This window comes from Thermobia domestica, chromosome 17 (assembly GCF_964235325.1).
Source record: "Thermobia domestica chromosome 17, izTheDome1.hap1.1, whole genome shotgun sequence".
NCBI classification, from domain to species: Eukaryota; Metazoa; Arthropoda; class Insecta; order Zygentoma; family Lepismatidae; genus Thermobia; species Thermobia domestica.
The window spans coordinates 8986080-9005832 of NC_137470.1; the positions used below are offsets into that span (position 1 = coordinate 8986080).

The window sequence follows — 19753 nt, forward strand, 5'->3', positions numbered from 1 at the left end:
ATTTATGAAATACGAACAAAATTGCCAGAGTCATTCTCGACAAAATCGTAGGGTAAAAATTGCCCCGAAAAGTAATATACCACTTCTAGCTTTTTAGGATAATGGAATTATACCATATCGTTAGGTTATTTATGTGACATTCATTTATGAAATATGAACAAAATTGCGTCAGGCGTTAATGGGAAAATCGTCGGAGAAGAGTAAACTACCTCTTCTGAATGTTTACAGGACGAACGAGTTGTGTCATATTGTTAGGTTATTAATGATACAATTATTTATGAAATGTGATTGAGAAAATTGCTCGAAAAAACGCATCCCATACAGTAAATTACACCTTATGTATTTTTTTCAGAGCAATGATTCAAACTATATTTGTAAAAAAAAATAAGCAAAATCTTTACAGCTATTTTTGAAACAATTTAATTATTTTAAATTTTCATCCTTCAGTAAACTACCCTTATTTTTAGGTGTCGGAGAATATAGAATTCGAAACGATAAAGTGTTATAAAAACTTCATGTCTAGACTTAGGTCCAGATACGTCGAACAGTATGGCCTCTATTTGAATGCATGTAAAAGCGTGACGAACCAACAAACGAACAGATGGACAGACATCAAAATCACTTTTTCGATATGTGGGGGCGTGAAACTTGAATTCATTGAAATCTCGAATTCGATTTTTATCACTATTAATACAATTTCTTCTTTGGTCGCTTGAACGTGAAAAAGAATAGGAATACCACGACACGTAAGGTGATAATTTGTAATTCCCAAAATTTAATGAGTTACGTTTAGTGTGTTGCCATGCTAGAAAAAAAGCTTATGCCTGTTTGTTATATCATTTTAATATCAGTTTTTCACGCTACTATATAATGTAGAAATATGGTATGATTATCGTTCATATTCATTCTATATTTGGAAATATTCGTGTTCCGTATACATAGATCTGTATAATTTAGTTACGTTCAACGAAAGCATTCTTGCACTTGTGGATATGAAAAAAAAGAGAGAAAGTCAATACTCTAAAAAGGAAAAAACAAGCACACACACACACACACATAAACGATCATTTAATATCAGGTCGATCTAGCAAGGGGTAAGACTGCACAGATTTTCAAGGTCGCGTATGTTCTTCCTGACACACAAACCCGAAGTGAGTTGTCTGCTGTTCAAGATCGGGAAGTAACATACAAGACTATAAACTGAAAACAATAACTGCTTCCAATAGTACACTACACGTATTCTAATACTGAATAAATACGTCGATTAAAGGATACTACCAATAAATTATTTCCTTATTATATTGTTTCGGTTCTTATTAACATCAAAATTATACACTTCCTATAATGTTTTGTAAAAAAAAAAAAAGGATGGGATGGGATGGGATTCGATGTGGTGTCAAAATAATGAAATAACTACGACTTCGCCACTCTATCCACCTAACCACGGAGGCTACATTGTGTTGGCTCTTTTTTTTTTTTTAAGAAATAATCTTCATAACCATGGTGCGTATCGCTTCGAACCTTAAGATAAGAGTTTTTCTGTTTAATTCTATATTTTCGTACGACATCTTAGTTGCAGAAGCTAATTTATATTTGGCAGGCAATTTACACACTAGGTTTTAACCAATAAATGCAACATTTTAGTCCAGTATCGAGTTCCTTGATCCAACTCCTCGATTCCCCTACTGAATTCCCTCCGCAATTGTGATCTGCTACTGAAAAAATCCCTAGAAATCATCGTTGCCAGTATATACAAAACCGAGCATAATTTTGTTTTTTGCTTATATTTTTATTATTTTATTATATTTTTTGGAAATATCTCCTTAGATGGATTGCTTTCTATTATCTCCACATACTAATAACTGAATTTTACCCATAAACGTAAGGAAAATGGAATAAATGCGAAAAATCTTGAGTTACAGTATACGCGCAATTTTTTTTGCGCATGGGAGTACATCTTCCCCTCCTCCTCCTCCCCTACGTTGCTCCGTCAAAGTGAACTGACAGATAACATTCCAGGCTTGAACATATGATCAAGATCGGTCGGATGTTTCAAAAGTTATTGGGTCTTATGCAGGGTCGTTCTGACGCGTGATTAGTGTCACACTAAGGAGTTAGACTAACATGTTTCCTGCAGTAGTCAGGCATTTAGTATAACGCTAATCTAACATGAAAACGACTCTGCATAAGGCGGATTAAGTTATATATATATATATATATATATATATATATATATATATATATATATATATATATATATATATATATATATACAGGGGCGGATCCAGGATATGATCAAGGGAGGGGCTAAACCATATTTTGCCGTTTTATCCAGTGTAAAGCAGGATTGAATCCCATTTTATCCAGTGCATACCTGAGCGTGAAGGGGGGGGGCTATAGCCCCTATAGCCCTCCCCTTGGATCCGCCACTGTATATATATATATATATATATATATATATATATATATATATATATATATATATATATATATCCGCCTCACATCCTCCTCCCCTATGTTCTACCATCAAAATGAAACAAACTCTAGAAAACGTTCCAGTCCCGAACCTCATACATGTTAAAAATTTGATTGAGATCGGTTCAAGAGTTATTAAGTCACAAACTTAGTCACTTTTATTTTTATTTATAGTGATTTTTGTACATCTTCCCCTCCTCCTCCTCCCCTACGTTGCTCCGTCAAAGTGAACTGACAGATAACATTCCAGACTTGAACCTCATCTATGTTGAAAATTTGATCGAGATCGGTCGGATGGTTCAAGAGATTAGTAGTCAGAAAAATAGTCACTTTCAATTTTATAATATAGATTTAGTGTTGTGGTATAATATTATATCGCTCAATCCTCGATGTGCCGTATACCTAAGGAGGCTAAAAGTTATATTAATTAACATTACTCAACGTACAAGCATCCGTCCATGAAATCAAACTTGCGGTCACATGCACTAAGTTTTTGTCAATGTCATGAAAATGTTATTTCGATATTAATTTTATGAGCACACACTAAAAATTTCCAAGGGATGCTTGAGTTTCGGAGCCAAGGTCATACCCATGTAGTCGACACCTATGGTGTACGGTATTACCGATGTTCAATACTACATTTCTCTTTAGTTTTGGAAGAACAACACCACTAATATACTTTGAAATGAAATGAAGTATCTAGTTTAACGTCCCACGATTATGCATCAAGGCTAAGGGAGACGGTAATGATGAAAAATGACTGAAATGGTGGAATCAAGGAAGTAGGAGGAAACAGAAAAACACCGAGAAAATCCACGCACACAGTGTTTGTCCACCAAAATATCTCACATGGCGCAAGATTACACCTGTGTGGCTTGAAAACGAGCAATATCTACAGAAAACGCGAACAACCAATTCAAAAAACGACATACTGTAGCTATATACTACAGGGGCAGATCGATTCACACGGATTACATAAACTACTGGGAACACATTCACTCCTGCAGCACTTTTACTGAAGCCAAGAAATCCATCTCCTTTTTTTTTACATTCTATATTAAAAAAAAATCAAGTATTGTCGGTACTTGTGCAAGACTCTTGCGCAAGAGTCTTGGTCTTGCATCCCTTGGTCTTGGTCTTGCATCGGGATTCCTGGTCTTGGTCTTGCAAGGAGAGTGTCCGAAGTGTAAATCTCAGATTTCAAAAATGTTTGTGTACATCGTTAGGGGGGCTGATAGAATAAAGATCAGCACAACAAATTTCGGCGGAACCCCATATTTGGGTGGGGAAGTGCCCCATTTGCGATTTTCGGCTTTCGTAGTAAAAAATTGATTTGAAAATTGACTTATTGTTGTCGACAATCGTCATCATTCGTCTTCATTTGCGTGAAGATACTACAATTGTGGGTCAGGGATCCCTTGTGTGTGTGTGGGAGGAGGTCCGCCTCACAAATGTGATACATGTTCCCGCTTCATTTTGACGAGCTGAATTCAAATAATGTTATTAAAAGTTCTTTGTGGAGCACATTGCGGCACAGGTCTCTACCTAGTTTCTGGGATGCTGAATCACAAGTTAAAAGAGAATTGAAGGGCTTGAAATAGAAGTTTGGCAGACTCAGTGCTTACTTTATGGATTGAAGCCAAAAGAGATTTTATGCCTGTACATAACATGGATGTTCGGAAATGGGCAACTGAAAAAGCGAAAGAAATTAATCTTGAAAACTTTAAGGGTCCCAAAAGTTGATGCACCAGTTTTAAACGGAAACATAATATTGTGTAGGGAGAATTACAAAATTCGTGTCGCGAGCAGACGTTGACACTTCAGAACAAATAGAAACTTCGGCCATATCTTTCTAGCTAGAAGTCAGGGATACGTTACCGGAATTCGATATAGACAATACTTATCATTCCGATCAAAGTGTTTTTGCAATGGAATTGCACTATAATCGTATGTTAGGCATACAAGGTGGGGGGGGGGGGAGTAGAAGCTTCTGCACAATCCAAAAATGCCTTATCTCATAGCTATACAATAATACTCCTTATGTCTGCCAGTGGAAAATTAGTTGGGTCATTATAGATTGTATTCCCAGAACCGACAAGAAAATTTGGAGCACAGGTCAAGAAAACTTTATTCCATCCCCCGTGACGTTTTAGTTCCTAGCAACACATTCCGGACGAAAAAACGTTATGTAAACAGATTCCACCGGGAGCAACTTGGGCTGTACAACCACTGGATATTTGGGGCTTTAGAATATGGAAGAATTTTGTACGGAAAATGAGAGATTTCGTAATTTTACACCAACTTGATATACAACTTCACAACATTATAAAATTGCAATCGCTAGTTTATGAACAACTATCATCGCCAAGGTACCATGATGTGTTCAAATATAGTTGGTATAAATCCGGATATGTAGATGCGAGGCCGCCAAAATTTGTTAATCCAGTGAGTTTCTCATTTTCCTTAAACGACACTATCATATGTGATGAGTGCGAAGATTTAACACTCCTGAAATGTAGTTGGTGCTGCGAAAGCCTTTGCGCGGAACACTTTCTCGAGCAGTTTCATTCCTGTAAAACATACAATACATAAAGTAAGCACGAATTCTGCCAACTATTTCAAGCCCTTCAGTTGTCTTTCAACTTGTGATTCGGCATCCCAGAAACTAGGTAGAGACCTGTGCCACACATGTGCTCCTCAAAAAACTTTTAATGACATATTTGAATTCAGCTCGTCAAACTGAAGGAGCAACATGTTTTTTTAGTGACCCCCAGTTTTTTTAGTGACAAAAATAATTGAAGCTATTATTTATGTATTCTTGAAAGTTTATAGTAAACTCATGATATAGTATCATAGCCTGGTGTCGGCCTCCCCAAGTTTTTACTTTCTATATCCGCCACTGGGGACCCCCACACAGGAATCCTCGACCCACAATTGAAGTATCTTTACGCAAATGAAGACGAATGATAACGATTGTCGACAACAATAAGTCAATTTTCAAATCAAAAGGCCGATTTTTACTACGAATGCCGAAAATCGAAAAGGGGCACTGCCCCAGTGGCGAAGCTAAGGGAGGCCCAAGGGGGGCCAGGCCCCCTTGCTCATATTATTGCCCCCCCTAGTGGCCTACCTACACAGTGATATTGCTATAGGTCGACAAACGGTGAGTGGGTCGTTACTACAAGTGAAACTACTACCAAAACGTCTCTCGACAACAGAATTACCAACTGCAGAATACCGTATGTTGCAATAGTTTGCGTTCCGAATAAAATATCTTTACTCGTTTTTGCTTGTAGTTCAGCAAGATCTAATTCACTGAAATTTGTGGGGTGCATATGCATTGACCTCACCACCTGAATATTCCTTTTAACCTCTGTCCCTTATCTAGTTATCTCCTTTGTTTTAGACAAAGAACCAGAAAGAAAAATCAAATCAGTCGGCATTCTCATTCGCTTCAATGTTGAAAGTCATACTAAAATATGAGATGCTTACTTACAAATAACATACATTACAGAAAAACATTACACTTGCGTTGGACGAAACAAGTTTTCGTACATTACTTATTAAAATTTGTGCACCAAGTAATTAATTACCATTGATTATGGCGACATAGAACAAATGCATAGCATCCATTAAATAATTTGGCATTATTATTATTTTCAAAGCATCTTAATATCGAGCCGGTTTGTTTAATTAACAATAAAAGAAGAGAGCAGAAGTTTTTATTACTTGTGAAATAATCATTCCCTCTGTTGTTCGCATCCTGATCGTTTGAGAAAAATTAGATGCTGAATACTACGAGCAAGTACTATTTGCTACCAATACTGGTTCTCCCCCTCGGTAACCTTCTGGTCTTGTCTTTGGTACGTCTAGTTTCCTAACGCTCTTGGCCATTAGCAATTCTGTAGAATCATTCTGGTACAATGTTAACAAGCGATACTAGCGGCCTCCAGGAAAACGGAGTCAGAGCTTGATGGACCGATACTACTAACTAAAGCCTGGGGAAATGTAATAAATTTCAGTGATTCTTTGTAAATAAACCGTTCAGAAATATTTTTCTTGAAAAATTTCAACTGTAGTTTCATCCCTAAAATGCTACTTCATACAGAAATCCCAAAGTTTATCACAGAACCAGTGTTACAATTCCTGATTACTAATCATCAGGTAAGATACCGAGATGATACAAGTTGGTCGCAGCAGTAATGTTATTTTGTATAAAAGTAATAGTTACTCCCGTGACCAAGTTGTGTCATCCCGTTATCTTATCTGATACTTAGTAATCAGAGACAGTGGCGTAGGGAAGGGGGGGAAGAGGGGCCGGGCCCCCCCAAGAGGTCCGACAATGTACTTTGGTACTTTGATGTTTGTAATTTTTTATATATTTATATGTTTATATATTTTTTTTGTTTGTAATATTTCTATATGTACCCATAACAGCACTTGGGCCCCCCCAAACATACATCCTGGCTACGCTACTGATCAGAGAGATGTCAGGAGTTTATGGAACTGGCCTATAAAGACTCCATTCAGTGAGTTCAGTCACTGAATACAAATTGATTTATATTTGTTCTTCGTCAAAATATGCTTAACCATTTCCGAGAAAATTACATTGTAGGAACTATGCAGAACAGTAAATCAGTGGTGACGTGAATTTTGAACAGGATATAAGCCTACTACTTAATGCTGTGCCTTCATATCCAATCTCAAAACTAACAATATTAATTTAGCATCGACTACAGAATAGTAGCGTTAAGTTACTTCAACTACATTTGAATTTATTTTAAGGCTTTGGAACATCCGAGGCTCAGAGAATATAAATGAGGGAAATGAGTCAATTGGGCCATAAACATTTTGCTAGTGAACTAAGGAAGAATCTTGGTAAACACCTAAGTCGAAATATTTGCCCACGAGGGATCGGTCACATCATCTTCCGAATCTGAAGTCATTGTAATACCGCTAAGCTCAAATGCACATGGTTGATCATACTTTTGTTTTTTAATTCATAAGCAGTTTTATTAACTACCTAAGTAAACTACATACTTTTTTTTTTTGTAATGTAAACTGTTACAAACTGGTATTGATGAATGCTTCTATGTGTTACAGCTGCCAAGCACACAAGTGAAATTAGCTATTTTAACAAGACAATATAGACGAAGCGCTGTTTTTGAAATTTATAATCTTCCACCTTTTCTGAAATAATACTGTCCGTTCTACCGTTTAACATAAATTAATTTGCTTTGTCACGTAATAATATTTGTTTATTAAAAGTTTTAGAAAGGTAACGAAAGTGTATAGTTTATACAAGTGTTTGAAGTGTTATATTTAATGTTTTTCTTTGTTGTAAGAGTGAGGAAAATCATTACAATAAATAGAATAAGTTCAGTTTCCTTTTAATGGAGTTTCCACTAGTCTGTTTGTGAAAACCTAACATAGCAGTATGCATATCAGCTTGATTCGAAAGTAGAGCTAAAGTTCTGGTAGCTCTGCCTTCGTATATAATAAGCAAATTCCTAAAATAACTAGCATCATGATATAAGTGCAAATTTCAATGAGGCACTTTGTTCCCTTTTGATTTTGAGTATGTATGTGTATATCCACCTAAATCAATCAGCCACACATATTTTGAACGCCGTGATTAAGTAACTACTTATATTAGAATGGAAATCAATTGTATAAATGTGCCCTAGACGTTTGATGTAGTAAATTCTTATATTTTCGCTGTTTTGAAAACAGTAAAATCAAATCATGAACAACAAAGATGGAAACATTCATCTTCTTGAACACACACACACACAATATATATATATATATATATAATTTATGTGAATCAAGTTTTTCATTCATTGGAGATGTCCCCCTCAAAATTTTCTTTGGCCCTTCGTTGCCCCCCCTGAAAAATATTCTAGCTACGCTACTGCACTGCCCCACCCAAATATGGGGTTCCGCCGAAATTTGTTGTGCCGATCTTTATTCCATGAGCCTCCCTAACGATCTGCACAAACATTTTTGAAATCTGAGATTCACACTTCGGACACCCTCCTTGTTGGTCTTGGTCTTGCATGCAAGACTCTTGCAAAAACTGCAAGACCAAGACTCTTGCACTCATCACTAGTCCCAGGCAGCTTCCTTCCTTCTCTTTCCTCGGATAGTGTGATCATCGAAGGACGTGATCCCTCTTACGTGATGGGCTAATATGGTCATAGATGCCGAAAGCCCAGAAATCTAATTCCTAATCCTAATCCTAGTGATGGGCTAATATGTCCATAGATGCCGAAAAAGCCCAGACATCTAATTCCTAATCGTAATCCCTATAATGAGTTCAATTCCAAGAATCCCCATCGGGAATCAAACCCTGGACCCCGTACACCGCACACGCCCTAGTCACTAGAGCAACGGGGAGGGCCGATACAGAATGTCTTTGAACAGAAAATTCTTTGAAGATCTAAAATTAACAAGAATTTTTATGCAAATGAAATCTTTCGGTTTAACGTCCCTCGATTATTCCCTTTAGGCTAAGGAAGGCGGATGATTAAGGCAAGTGAATGATGGGGGAAGAATTGGTGGAATGAGATTGTGGAAGAAAACGGGAGTACCCCGAGAAAATCCACGAAAACGATGTTGTCCACCAGAAACTTACTTGGGCGGGGATCGAACCAGGGTCCTCACAAACCAGAGGTAAACGCTGTATTACTGAGCTACCGTTGGGAGGATCGAACCTTTGGGAAGCCTTGAAATTGAGCCCAATACTACAAGCCACTACCGGTACGTCTATGTAGTATTGAACGGGTATTATTCTGTACCAGAAAAGACGGTAAATAATTGTAAAATACTTTGATCTATATTTTCAAAAAAAAAAATGAAAGAAACAGATTGTTTTTGTAAGAGAAATAGTACAGATGACAAACTTTGAGGTACGTCTATTGGTTATTTCAACGACGAAGTGAGTTGGCTTGTTTTATTAGACTTTGACGTCCTTTTCAGGAGCGAGGTGACACGACACGTTGATCCACAGCTTACCGTGGGATCAATGCCACGTTGAGAAAAAAAAATCACAGACTGAAAAGTTAAATTACCACACTGAACAGAAGCAAATTCGCAGCCACTGTATATAACAATAGCACTATGTTATAATTGTTAATTTCCACATTTTATTTGTCACTGAGATTTTCCCTTGTTTCCGTCATCTGTAATTTGCTTTCATTTTCTTCATTGCAGAATTACTATTTAAATTATTTGTAAATTATGTAAAATGAAAAAAAAATCGAAATTAATTTTGGCTTTTTCTATCCTTGCAGCGTCTTCCCCGAGACGGCCACCATACCACCCGGATCCTCCTTTAGTCACCGTACATAGCTCCCCACGAAATGCAGGCTCTGCACGTATTCAATTTCGTGATAGTGGCTATGAAAACCAAGCATGGGGTTGGAATATACCTCCTACCTCATCACAGTTTCCATCAACGTACAGTGCTGAGGGGACTTCCATGGGACAGATTGCAGGACGCAATCCTCAGATACCAGCTTCTACACTTTCCTATGCTAATGCAGTGTATGAACTTCCCAACGTTTCACGAAACGTGAACAGAAACGCATATGGGTATTTAGGTCGTCCTATTACAAAATCTAATAGAGTTTCAGTTGAAGAAGTGAGAAGCCGCCTTAACACTTGCGAATTATCAGAACGTTCTAGGACTGAGGGTGGTCTGACACAAAGGAATCTGAACACTTCTTTCTCACCTCCAATGGCAATGGGTAGATATGCTTTACTAAACGAGCGCGCGAAACACTCAGTGCAAACCCAGCATGGACCGTTACCAACTTCTTTAACAAGAGTTTATATGTCTGGAGATGAAAGGCGTTTATCATCATCATCATCGTTTGGATTTCCAGAGAATTTTAAGAAGCCAGCTATAAGACCAAGAACAAGTTCTCCGTCCGATAAAAGAATTGAATGCGCCTTCTGCAAGAAGAACGGTGAAGCTAAAGCAATGTACTACAGTCACAAATTGACGAATCCTATCACAAAGGCTGTTATATGTCCAGTATTACGTGAGTACGTATGCGAGATATGTGGAGCGACTGGGGACAATGCCCATACCAAGTCGTATTGTCCTTTTCTACGGCAGAGACTTCGAGGGCAAAGAGTTCAAAGCACTATGCTCGCTCTGAGAAAAACAACACGACTAGCAAGTGGACAATTAAGACAGCGTCAAGATTGAATGTTGTCAGTTTCTGCTGAGCCATCATTTGGAAATAACAGTGTAAAAAAGAAAAAAATAACTCAACTTTTTAAATGTTTAAAGTCTGAAAGTGATGTATCACAAACTATTTTATTTTTGTGTGTGTGTTTTTTAAATAACCGAATGTGGTTATTTTTTTTTATTATTTTGTATTTTAGAATAATATACATTTAGTCCCTCTTGTATGATAGGAAAAGTATTTGTAATGTTTGTGAGGATAAAATGTCGACTTCTATAAATTTGTAATTGAAGACCTCGGTGCAAGAAGTGGACAGCTCCAATTTTACATTTGGCTCAAGATTGCAACAAAACTTCGTTAAAAATAACTTTGTTCTCCTGTCGCCTTCAAAATTCTGGTGAAGAAAGATTTTATCTTATAATAACATACAGCAAAATTTCACAAAAAGTTTGAAGACCAGAGTAAATTAAGTTTTTAACGAAGTTTTGTTGCAATCCTGAGCCACATGTAAAATTGGAGCTGTCCTCTTCTTACACCGAGGTCTTCAGTTATAAATTTATAGAAGTCGACTCTTGTTGCACCGAAGTGCTCAATTCTTATTTTCTTATTTTTCTTATTGTTCTTATGTTGTGGTTTCACATTATTGTTTTTATTGCAATTTACCGCTCTCAAATCTCAATTTTAGCTGAACAAAAATTCAGTGCTTTTAGATTGAACCAAGCGATCGAGTTCTGAAGTTATTTTGTTTTCTTTTATTTTATTGGCTAAATATATCTCTGACTTCAGCACAAAATATAATCGGCAATAAGTAATATTGTAGAACTTGATGACACTAATAATTATTCTACCAGTGCCATAATTTAAAAGACAAATTCTAACCAAAGCATATACCGTTTAAATAAATAATATCGTTATAGTTTCGGCAAAGTATCTTTGCCTTCATCAGACACATTATGAAATGCAATTACATAGACTACAGATTATAGGGCCTATATATATATATATATATATATATATATATATCTCAGAAAATTATTGGCTTCTATATATGACCGCTTGTTATTGTCTGAGATATATATAAGTTGTAGTCGTGGAAATTGTATTTCATAATGGGTCTGATGAAGGCAAAGATACTTAGCCGAAACTATAACGATATGATTTATTAAACGATATATGCTTTGATCAGAATTTGTCTTTTATATTTACAAGATGTAAAATGAGTGGTATTGCCATAATTTGTTTTAATAATTTGTAATTTTCCATTTTTTGAAAATTTTATCAAGGTAGTCAATTGTGAAACTCTAAAAAAAATTAACTGACCCAATTTCTAACGCTAAATGAGCATTTACCAAACTGCAGATTGTCTTTAGCTGAAGAATTTAATGCAAATTTGATGTTTTGTATCATTTGTGAAGTTAGTATAAAAATGTCATGAGAACTTTTAAAGTTAAGATATGCTTGTTTAACTTTTTATAGTGTATTTTAGAATAATTTGACCAAAGAGAAAGAAAGCTTGTTCATATTTAAAAGCTTTGATGGTCAAAACAGCAAAACAATGTTTACTTTTGAAAGTTCAGTTTACTACAATATTTCAAAGAGCAAATGTATAGTCTTGTTCAAAAAAGCCTGGCCACGCATCTATCTCTGAACAGCCCTGCACTCGTATCTGCAGTCGGCATTCATTGAATAAAAAAAAAAGTGTGCATTTTGATTAGCCCATTACCATCTTTATTCAGACCCAATGTATAAGGATTTCTAACATGTACTTGCCAGAATACAGACTTTTAAAGCAAGGTACATTGTCAGGATTTTTTTAAACAAGACTATACATTAACAGTTTCATATTATCTATGGTAATCCTAAGGAATAATTAGAAAGAAGCAAGTAAAAATAGTACAGTCAGCGACATTTTTTTTTTCCGTTTGATGAAATTAGTTTCGTAAATAACTTCAGAATGGAAGGATAATTTGAGTACTGTTTTCATTAAATGTAATTTTCAGAATGTAATTTTTTGTTCGTTACCATCACTGTTGTTCCCAAAATACTAGCGATACCATCGTTATTCCCAAAATAAATTTCACCAAACGGAAAGAACTTTTGTTGCTGACTGTACAAAGCGCTTAGGTTTAAGAATTTTTACGAATTTATATATTAAAAAAAAAAAACAGTTTTTAGAAAGTAATTTTCTTTCTGCAATGTATGCTTGCAGATTTATACCGTTTTATTGTATTGGAGAACTCCTATGTTCCGTTCATACAGTACTGTAGTTGGATCAAAAGATCCTACATATTTCAATAAAAGAATTTCTTGTACATCTTATATCTGGAGAACTACATACAACATAGCCAAACCCAAATTATCACTTAACTCAGTATGATGTGCTTATTCCGTAAAAGATACGAAAACACGATTTAGGGGCCGTTCAAAAATTTTGTTGTCCCTAATCTAAAAACTAATTCTTGGCCAGGATCGCAATCTTTTGATCTATTTTTTGGGATCATTCCTAAAATACTTGTTAAGGACTAATAAGGAAGTATTCTTCTGAAGCTAATAGACAATTTGGTTCTTGCAGAAAATCTGATTTTTTTCTTAATTACTAATTGAAGAAGTCATTCTGTTTCCAAAATATGATAATCAGAAGCAAGAACAAAATTTTTAACTGTTGGTTTTGATACTGAACGTATCAAAACCGAATGTAAGTGAACATGAACATGACCAAGGCCCTATCTATTTTAAATAGGATATACTCGGAAAGGAACACTGTTTTGAACCCCACGTCACTACAATACGGATTTTAGAATAGGTGAGGTAATTTTTGAGTTTACTGTTCCGTTCAGCAGCGAGGCTGTATGAGACGTGGACCTACTGATTAAATTGGAATACGAACCACATGAACCGCCGGGAATCGAACTCGGGTCTTCCACACCAAAGGCGCGTACACTAACCGCTTAGCCACGAAGGAACTCATAGATTTTAGAACAATATGTTAGTCTAGTAAATGGAGAATTCACCTTATCGGAAACTGGAAACATGAAATTTAATAGGTTTAACAGCTCTTTATCTGGTGGCATGTTTAAATTGTTGTAAGCTTCTACAATTCTATTCGAAAAAGACAGTTCGAAGATGAACAGTAAAACATATTTTCCAAATTGTATTTACGGTTTCGTAAAATATTATTTTATGAGGAAAAGGCAAGTTTTGCATTTAATGGATATGTATGTTAACTGCAATGCAACTAACACGCTTTACATCTACAGAATACGTTGCTACGATATGACTTAAGTAGATGAAAAGTTCAAGTTTGATTCAGTGGAACCTTGTTAAAGTTGTTAAAACAGAGCATCTGAGTTATGATAATGCAGAGTGGGAACAAAGTCGCTTTCTCTAAGACAAGTAAGAAAACAAAAAAATTATCGTGTGTATTTTTGGTATTAGAACTGATACTATTGTGGCTGGAATTAGTAATCATGCTTTCATACGTGTTTTGTTTAAGAGTTGTTTACTGAGTGAAGTTGTGCCGAGTAGTACAGGTGTGGGGATGAATTGCAAAGTAACAAAGGAACAACGTGTTTTGTGCTGCAAACTTGGTGGAAACATAGTGAAAACACAAATGTGGTGGCAGCAGACTTCAGGTGAATATTTCCAGTTGTGTAGTCACTATCACATCAAGCTGTGAGAAACTTGAACGAAAGATTTGAAGCTACAGGTGTTGTGTACGATCTACCACAAAGCGGATGACCACGAAGTGTACGAAACAAAGGAAATACTCAACTTGTTGGTCAGGGTTGTGTATGTACCCCGAAGAAGTCTTCCACAAGGCTCACACGTGACCTGAGATTGACACGTATCTCTTTAACAAACATATTAAAGGATAAAACTTTACCGACCAAAGCTTCTCCATTCGGATCGAATGTGATCCGGACTGGTGTGTTCAGTTCTGTGAGTGGTTTCTCATTCGAAACGAAACTGTCAGAGACTTCTGAAAACAAATTTTGTGAACAGATTAGGCCTCTTTCAAGATGAGGGGTCGCGTAGACAGACACAATTGTGTTTATTAAAGTGATACCAATGCACACGAAATTGTGAAGGAAGAATTAAACGTCTCTGGTGTCACTGTTGTGAAAAGAGACCTTAAGCTCTCTCTGTATAAAAGTTTGAGTATTCAATAAAATATACATAGTGTGATAAGTCATAAAGAGCAACGCTGTCTTGTTTGTTCTTCTGTTGACAGTGTTGATAGGTTATTTGTGAAAAAACTGTGAAGAACAGCAAAAACAGATTCAGCTTCGCAAGAACAGTTCATTCTAAGTGTGTATCCATCTACAGATACTGAAAGTGGTAAATTGGCGGCAAATGGTCCACCCCATTTCTCATTTCAATATTGGACTTCCAAGTTCCACAACGTTAAATGAAACTCGCGTGTTCGTCTTCTGTATCTGATGAAAAAGTTAGCGAAAGATCTCATAATTCTTTCTTTGTGCTAAAGTTTTCTGCTAAATAACTGAAGAAGTATTCATAATATAAAGGCACATCTGTAATTGAAACAGCATTTTCTGCTGGACAGTCACGTACAAAACCAAAGTCTACTTTGTTCCATTTTGTCACTTTTCATAAAGTAGTATCCTGACCACAGTCTTTGTTTGCTCTATAATGTAATACAGGTACGAGGAGCAGTCAAAAAATTCCCGTAATGCTGTTCTATTGTGCTGCCAAAGTGTCTTGAGCCGTGGCAAAAATGCGAACTAAAGCTCACACCCTCACACACCCACACGTTGAGCCAATAAGGGTTCAGCTGTTGCTAAGCGAGAGAAAGCGAGTGGAATTCCTTCAGCCGATAGCAACGCTTGCAACGGAAGACTAAGGACCAAATCAATGTGGTATATCTTTAGTTTTAGCATTTGTGATGCAATCATAATGAGTCTTGTACAGGATTGCCTAATTATAAAATTGACAAGTGTGAACAGGTCATAACAGGCAAAGGACAAGAAATGTACTGAACGGAGGAGGGGTAGTTATCAATCGGCGTAATTTCACAGATCAATCAACGCCCAAACATCAAGTTCATGTGCAAATTGGAGAGTCTGATAGCCTTAAAAACAGTTTAACATCATCGGATGTTTGGCTCTTCCCACACTTAAAAATAAGCCTTTTCCGTTTCGTCAACGCAAAAGAGGTCAAAACTAACGTGACGTCTGAACTTCGGAAGATACCGAAAGAGGTCTTTCGTCGATGTTCCCAGCAATCACAGCAGCGGTGGAAGAAGTGTGTGTTCCGAAAGTGCAACTTTGAAGGCAATTAAGTAAATGTGTAGTTATATTGTGGTAATGAAGAGCTGCAACAGAATTCCCGGAACATTTTGACTGCCCCTCGTATTCTGGAAATGTTTTTCCAGAGATTGCGAGATGGACATCTTTTTTCTATAATAATAATTATTATTGATGTTACCCAAGTTAACTTCTAATCCTCAAAGCTTTGTGTGATACAAGAAAAAATTGAAACTGTGGTTTAGAACCTGAAAATTCTATGTTAATATCAGGAATATTATTTAATTTCATCACTTCACTTTTTCTTCCGTACAAAAAACAATTCTCACCTAAAATTTATAAATTTGTACAAATTACAACAACTTCCATAAACATCAAACACAATACACAAAACCCATTAAAAAATCCGAAAGTGATGACATTTCCTAATTTAGAAGATTGTTAGCTATTCATTTTTGATTCGACTGTAAGGAGAATCTTCCCAGGCAGTGAAAAGAGTGACAACTGCACTTCATTGTAGCAAAAGTACTCAGCCGATCGAGTTGAAATCAAGTACAGAGATGGAGACTAGGAAGTTCCAGGTTCGAAAGAACACTACTGAATATTGGTTAAGCTTAAGGAAGTGGTTAAGTAAATAGCGAAAAACTATAACTCATACATAAGTAGCGCCACCTACACGTGTAATATATAAAAATGTTCCAGTTTTATTACTGAGTTCAGCGATATATAGGTTAGTATGGTTCACGCCTATATTGATCTATATATTGAACAAAACATGCATTTTATTTCTATTGAACAAAACATGTTTTTTAGGACGATTTTCTCAAAAACGACTCAGCCGATTTTGTTCATATTTCATAAAGAAGTATTATATTAATGATCTGACAATGTGCCATAATTCATTTATCCTGAAAACATCTACGAGGGTTAGTTTATTTCTGGGTGAGTTTCTCGAACGATTTTTCAAAAATAGTATTAATAACTTTAATACATGGCACAAATCATTTCTTATGAAAAATGCACAAGGCGTAGTTCACTTTTGGGGATGATTTTAACTAGGGCAAAATTTTCCCAAGGCGCCTTATCATTTTGTTCTATTTCAGAAGAAAATGTTTCATTAAGATCAAAGAGAAGACAACAGTATCCCAACTTAGTCCTAATCATTGCTATAAAGAGATGTTTTAAAGCTTAGATATTATGTAGGTCTCTTGTGCTACTCATTAAAAACCTAGGGTCCTGTACGACACAGCAATCATTTTACCGAAAGTTATATTCAAAAATAGAAGATCTATTTAACTATTCTATGAGGTCTTGTTTCCATATTGTAAAGCTAAAAGACAATACACTGAGCAAGGCTATGTCATAAAAATATACAAAAAAAAGTAACAGTTTCAACACACTAGCTGTGTCTTCATCAGACTTCCACTCCTTCTCTCAGAATAGAAAAAAAAAAAAAAAAAAAAAAAAACAGCTGATCGAGCAGAAATTTAATACACAGGTGGAGACTAAGAAGTGTCAGGACTGGCAGGACACTGCTCAATATAGGTTAAGCTGATGGTTAATAAATCGAAAACAAATAAATAAATAAATAATATAAAATTAAATTAAATTAAAAAAGCTCATACACAGGTGGCTTCACTTAGAAGTGTCCATTCTTTTACTGAATTAAACAATATATAGGTTAGTATGGTTCACACTTATATTGACGTATATAAGGGAGAAAACATAAATTTGAATATTATTATTAATAATAATAGCAATAATAACTAATATATTAATAAAAACAAAAATCGGTTACACAATTTCACATTATCTTTTACATATTACAATACCTTTACCAAATGGTATGACTATAAGTACAATTTACTGCAAAATCAAACTAATTTTTGCGTGTGAAACCTATTTTATTCACATTTAAATTTGAATAATTTTAAAATTTCCCGCTTTTTCATTGATTCATAATAATAAATTTTCTGTAATAAAATTTGTTCCGTGTGTCTCTTCTAATAGATAATGAATGAAACTATTTTTTAATAAAAATAAAAATAGTATTTTATGTAACGACAATAAAAACTATAAATAATAGAAGCAAGTTATGTTCTAGTTTCACTCGCCCCAGGGTCATCGTAAACCCCGCACCTCTGGAGCTGTCAATCACGACAAAGAATGCCTCTCGAAATATGATATGTTGCTTTGTCTCGGAAATGAAATCTTTCAGTTTAACGTTCCACGATTATGCCCTTTTAGGCTAAGGGAGACCACGAATAAGGCAAGTGAATGATGACGGAAGAATTGAATGGTGTGAGGCAAGAATATTGTAACCCACAATTTTACTATTTTAAGAGATTAAAGGTTTTCTGCTGCATAATTTATTTTCAAAGTCGGAAAACTGATTTTTCACATAAGACTATACGTGAAGGATTAAACGGACAAGCTTAAACGAAGCGGTATGCGTTGCTCTCTATCGGGTGCTGCATAACTCAGCAATTGAAAATTTGTTGGTTACCATGTTCTTATCGCACACCCTTCAATTGATGGAATGAGAAAGTAGGAGGAAACTGGAAAACCGTGATAAAATCCACGGACACGATATTGTCCACCACAAACTTACATGACCGGTGATGGAATCAGGGACCTCACGCACCAGAGGTAAGCGCTCAACCACTGGGTCACCATGCCCTCCTGCTTTGTCTCGAGCCCGAAGGCTTGAAGACATTTTGTTCCAACCAATGTTCCTTTACGAAAAGGTCTCATTCAGCCACTGAAAAATGCTCAAACATCGCGAGAGCTTCTGTGACATATTCACAAATACTGTTGGTGTCTTGAGCGGTTCCATCTCCAGACTCAGATATAAAAAAGTGAATCTTCTGATTCTAAGCATAAAACAGCACAAGCACAGCACCTGTTTCACGTCAACTGACAGAGGTGAGTATATTTGTAACTAGGACTCTTCAGTCTTAAGGTCATTGATACTCAGTCGTCTGCGACAAAGGAACAAATACAATAAGTTGCATTGCTTCCAAACAAAGTCAAGATCATTCTACAAGGGAAAAGATTGTAAATGATTTTTGTGACTTCCTGAGGAATTACTATCAAGAGAGAATAGCACAATATAAGCTCATCTTCGATAATTGTAACAAACTTTCAGAACATGGACGCCCTCAGCGGGGAGAGAGGGGGAATTGTCCCCTTGGATTTTCAAAAAGAGTTTGGTTCTTCGAAATACACGTGAAAACATGTTAGATTTGCTTATTCACCCACGACAGTATTTAATTTATTACTGTAGTTAATAAAATTATGCAATGTGTGGCAATAATAATTGTTCCCAAAGTTAAATCCTAACCATGGTGATTTTATGTCGTTTTGAATCTCAAAAACTGCTTTACGAAAATACGGTCATGGTTGAAAACATCCCGAACTTCGTGCTTTGTTAGCTAACGAAATAATATTCATGTATCTCATCTGAAGGAATTGATTCACTTTTTTTTTTTTTTTTTTTTTTTTTTTGTAATCACGCACATACTTTTCAATGAAAAATAACGTTTCATATAACTTCTTGAAAATCTATAATATGCATCATAAATTTTCTTTACGTTACGTGTTCTCAAGTTTTTTTTTTTTCCTTTTTCTGGATTTGTCAAGTTTGCGTCCCACTTCGGTGTATTACACTAACAAACTGTGTAACTAAATGAACGCGTTATGACCTGTGTCATGAGAATGCAATCGATTCTCAGCTGAGGGTACAAGTCACAGTCGGGTGTTTCACGAACCTAATTTTAAAATCCGAAAGTCATGAAGTTTCGTAATTTAGAAGTC

At 35.8% G+C, this 19753-nt stretch overlaps 1 protein-coding gene across 1 annotated transcript in view; it reads left to right on the plus strand.

Moving 5' to 3' along the window:
- Positions 1-12981, plus strand: part of LOC145674571 (uncharacterized) — a 183395-nt gene extending 170414 nt beyond the window's left edge. The window contains exon 2 of the mRNA XM_081744758.1: positions 9771-12981. Coding sequence (XP_081600884.1) covers positions 9771-10693 — 923 coding nt within the window. The 3' untranslated portion in view covers positions 10694-12981. The remainder of the gene's footprint in view (positions 1-9770) is intronic.
- The last annotated feature ends 6772 nt before the right edge of the window (positions 12982-19753 follow it).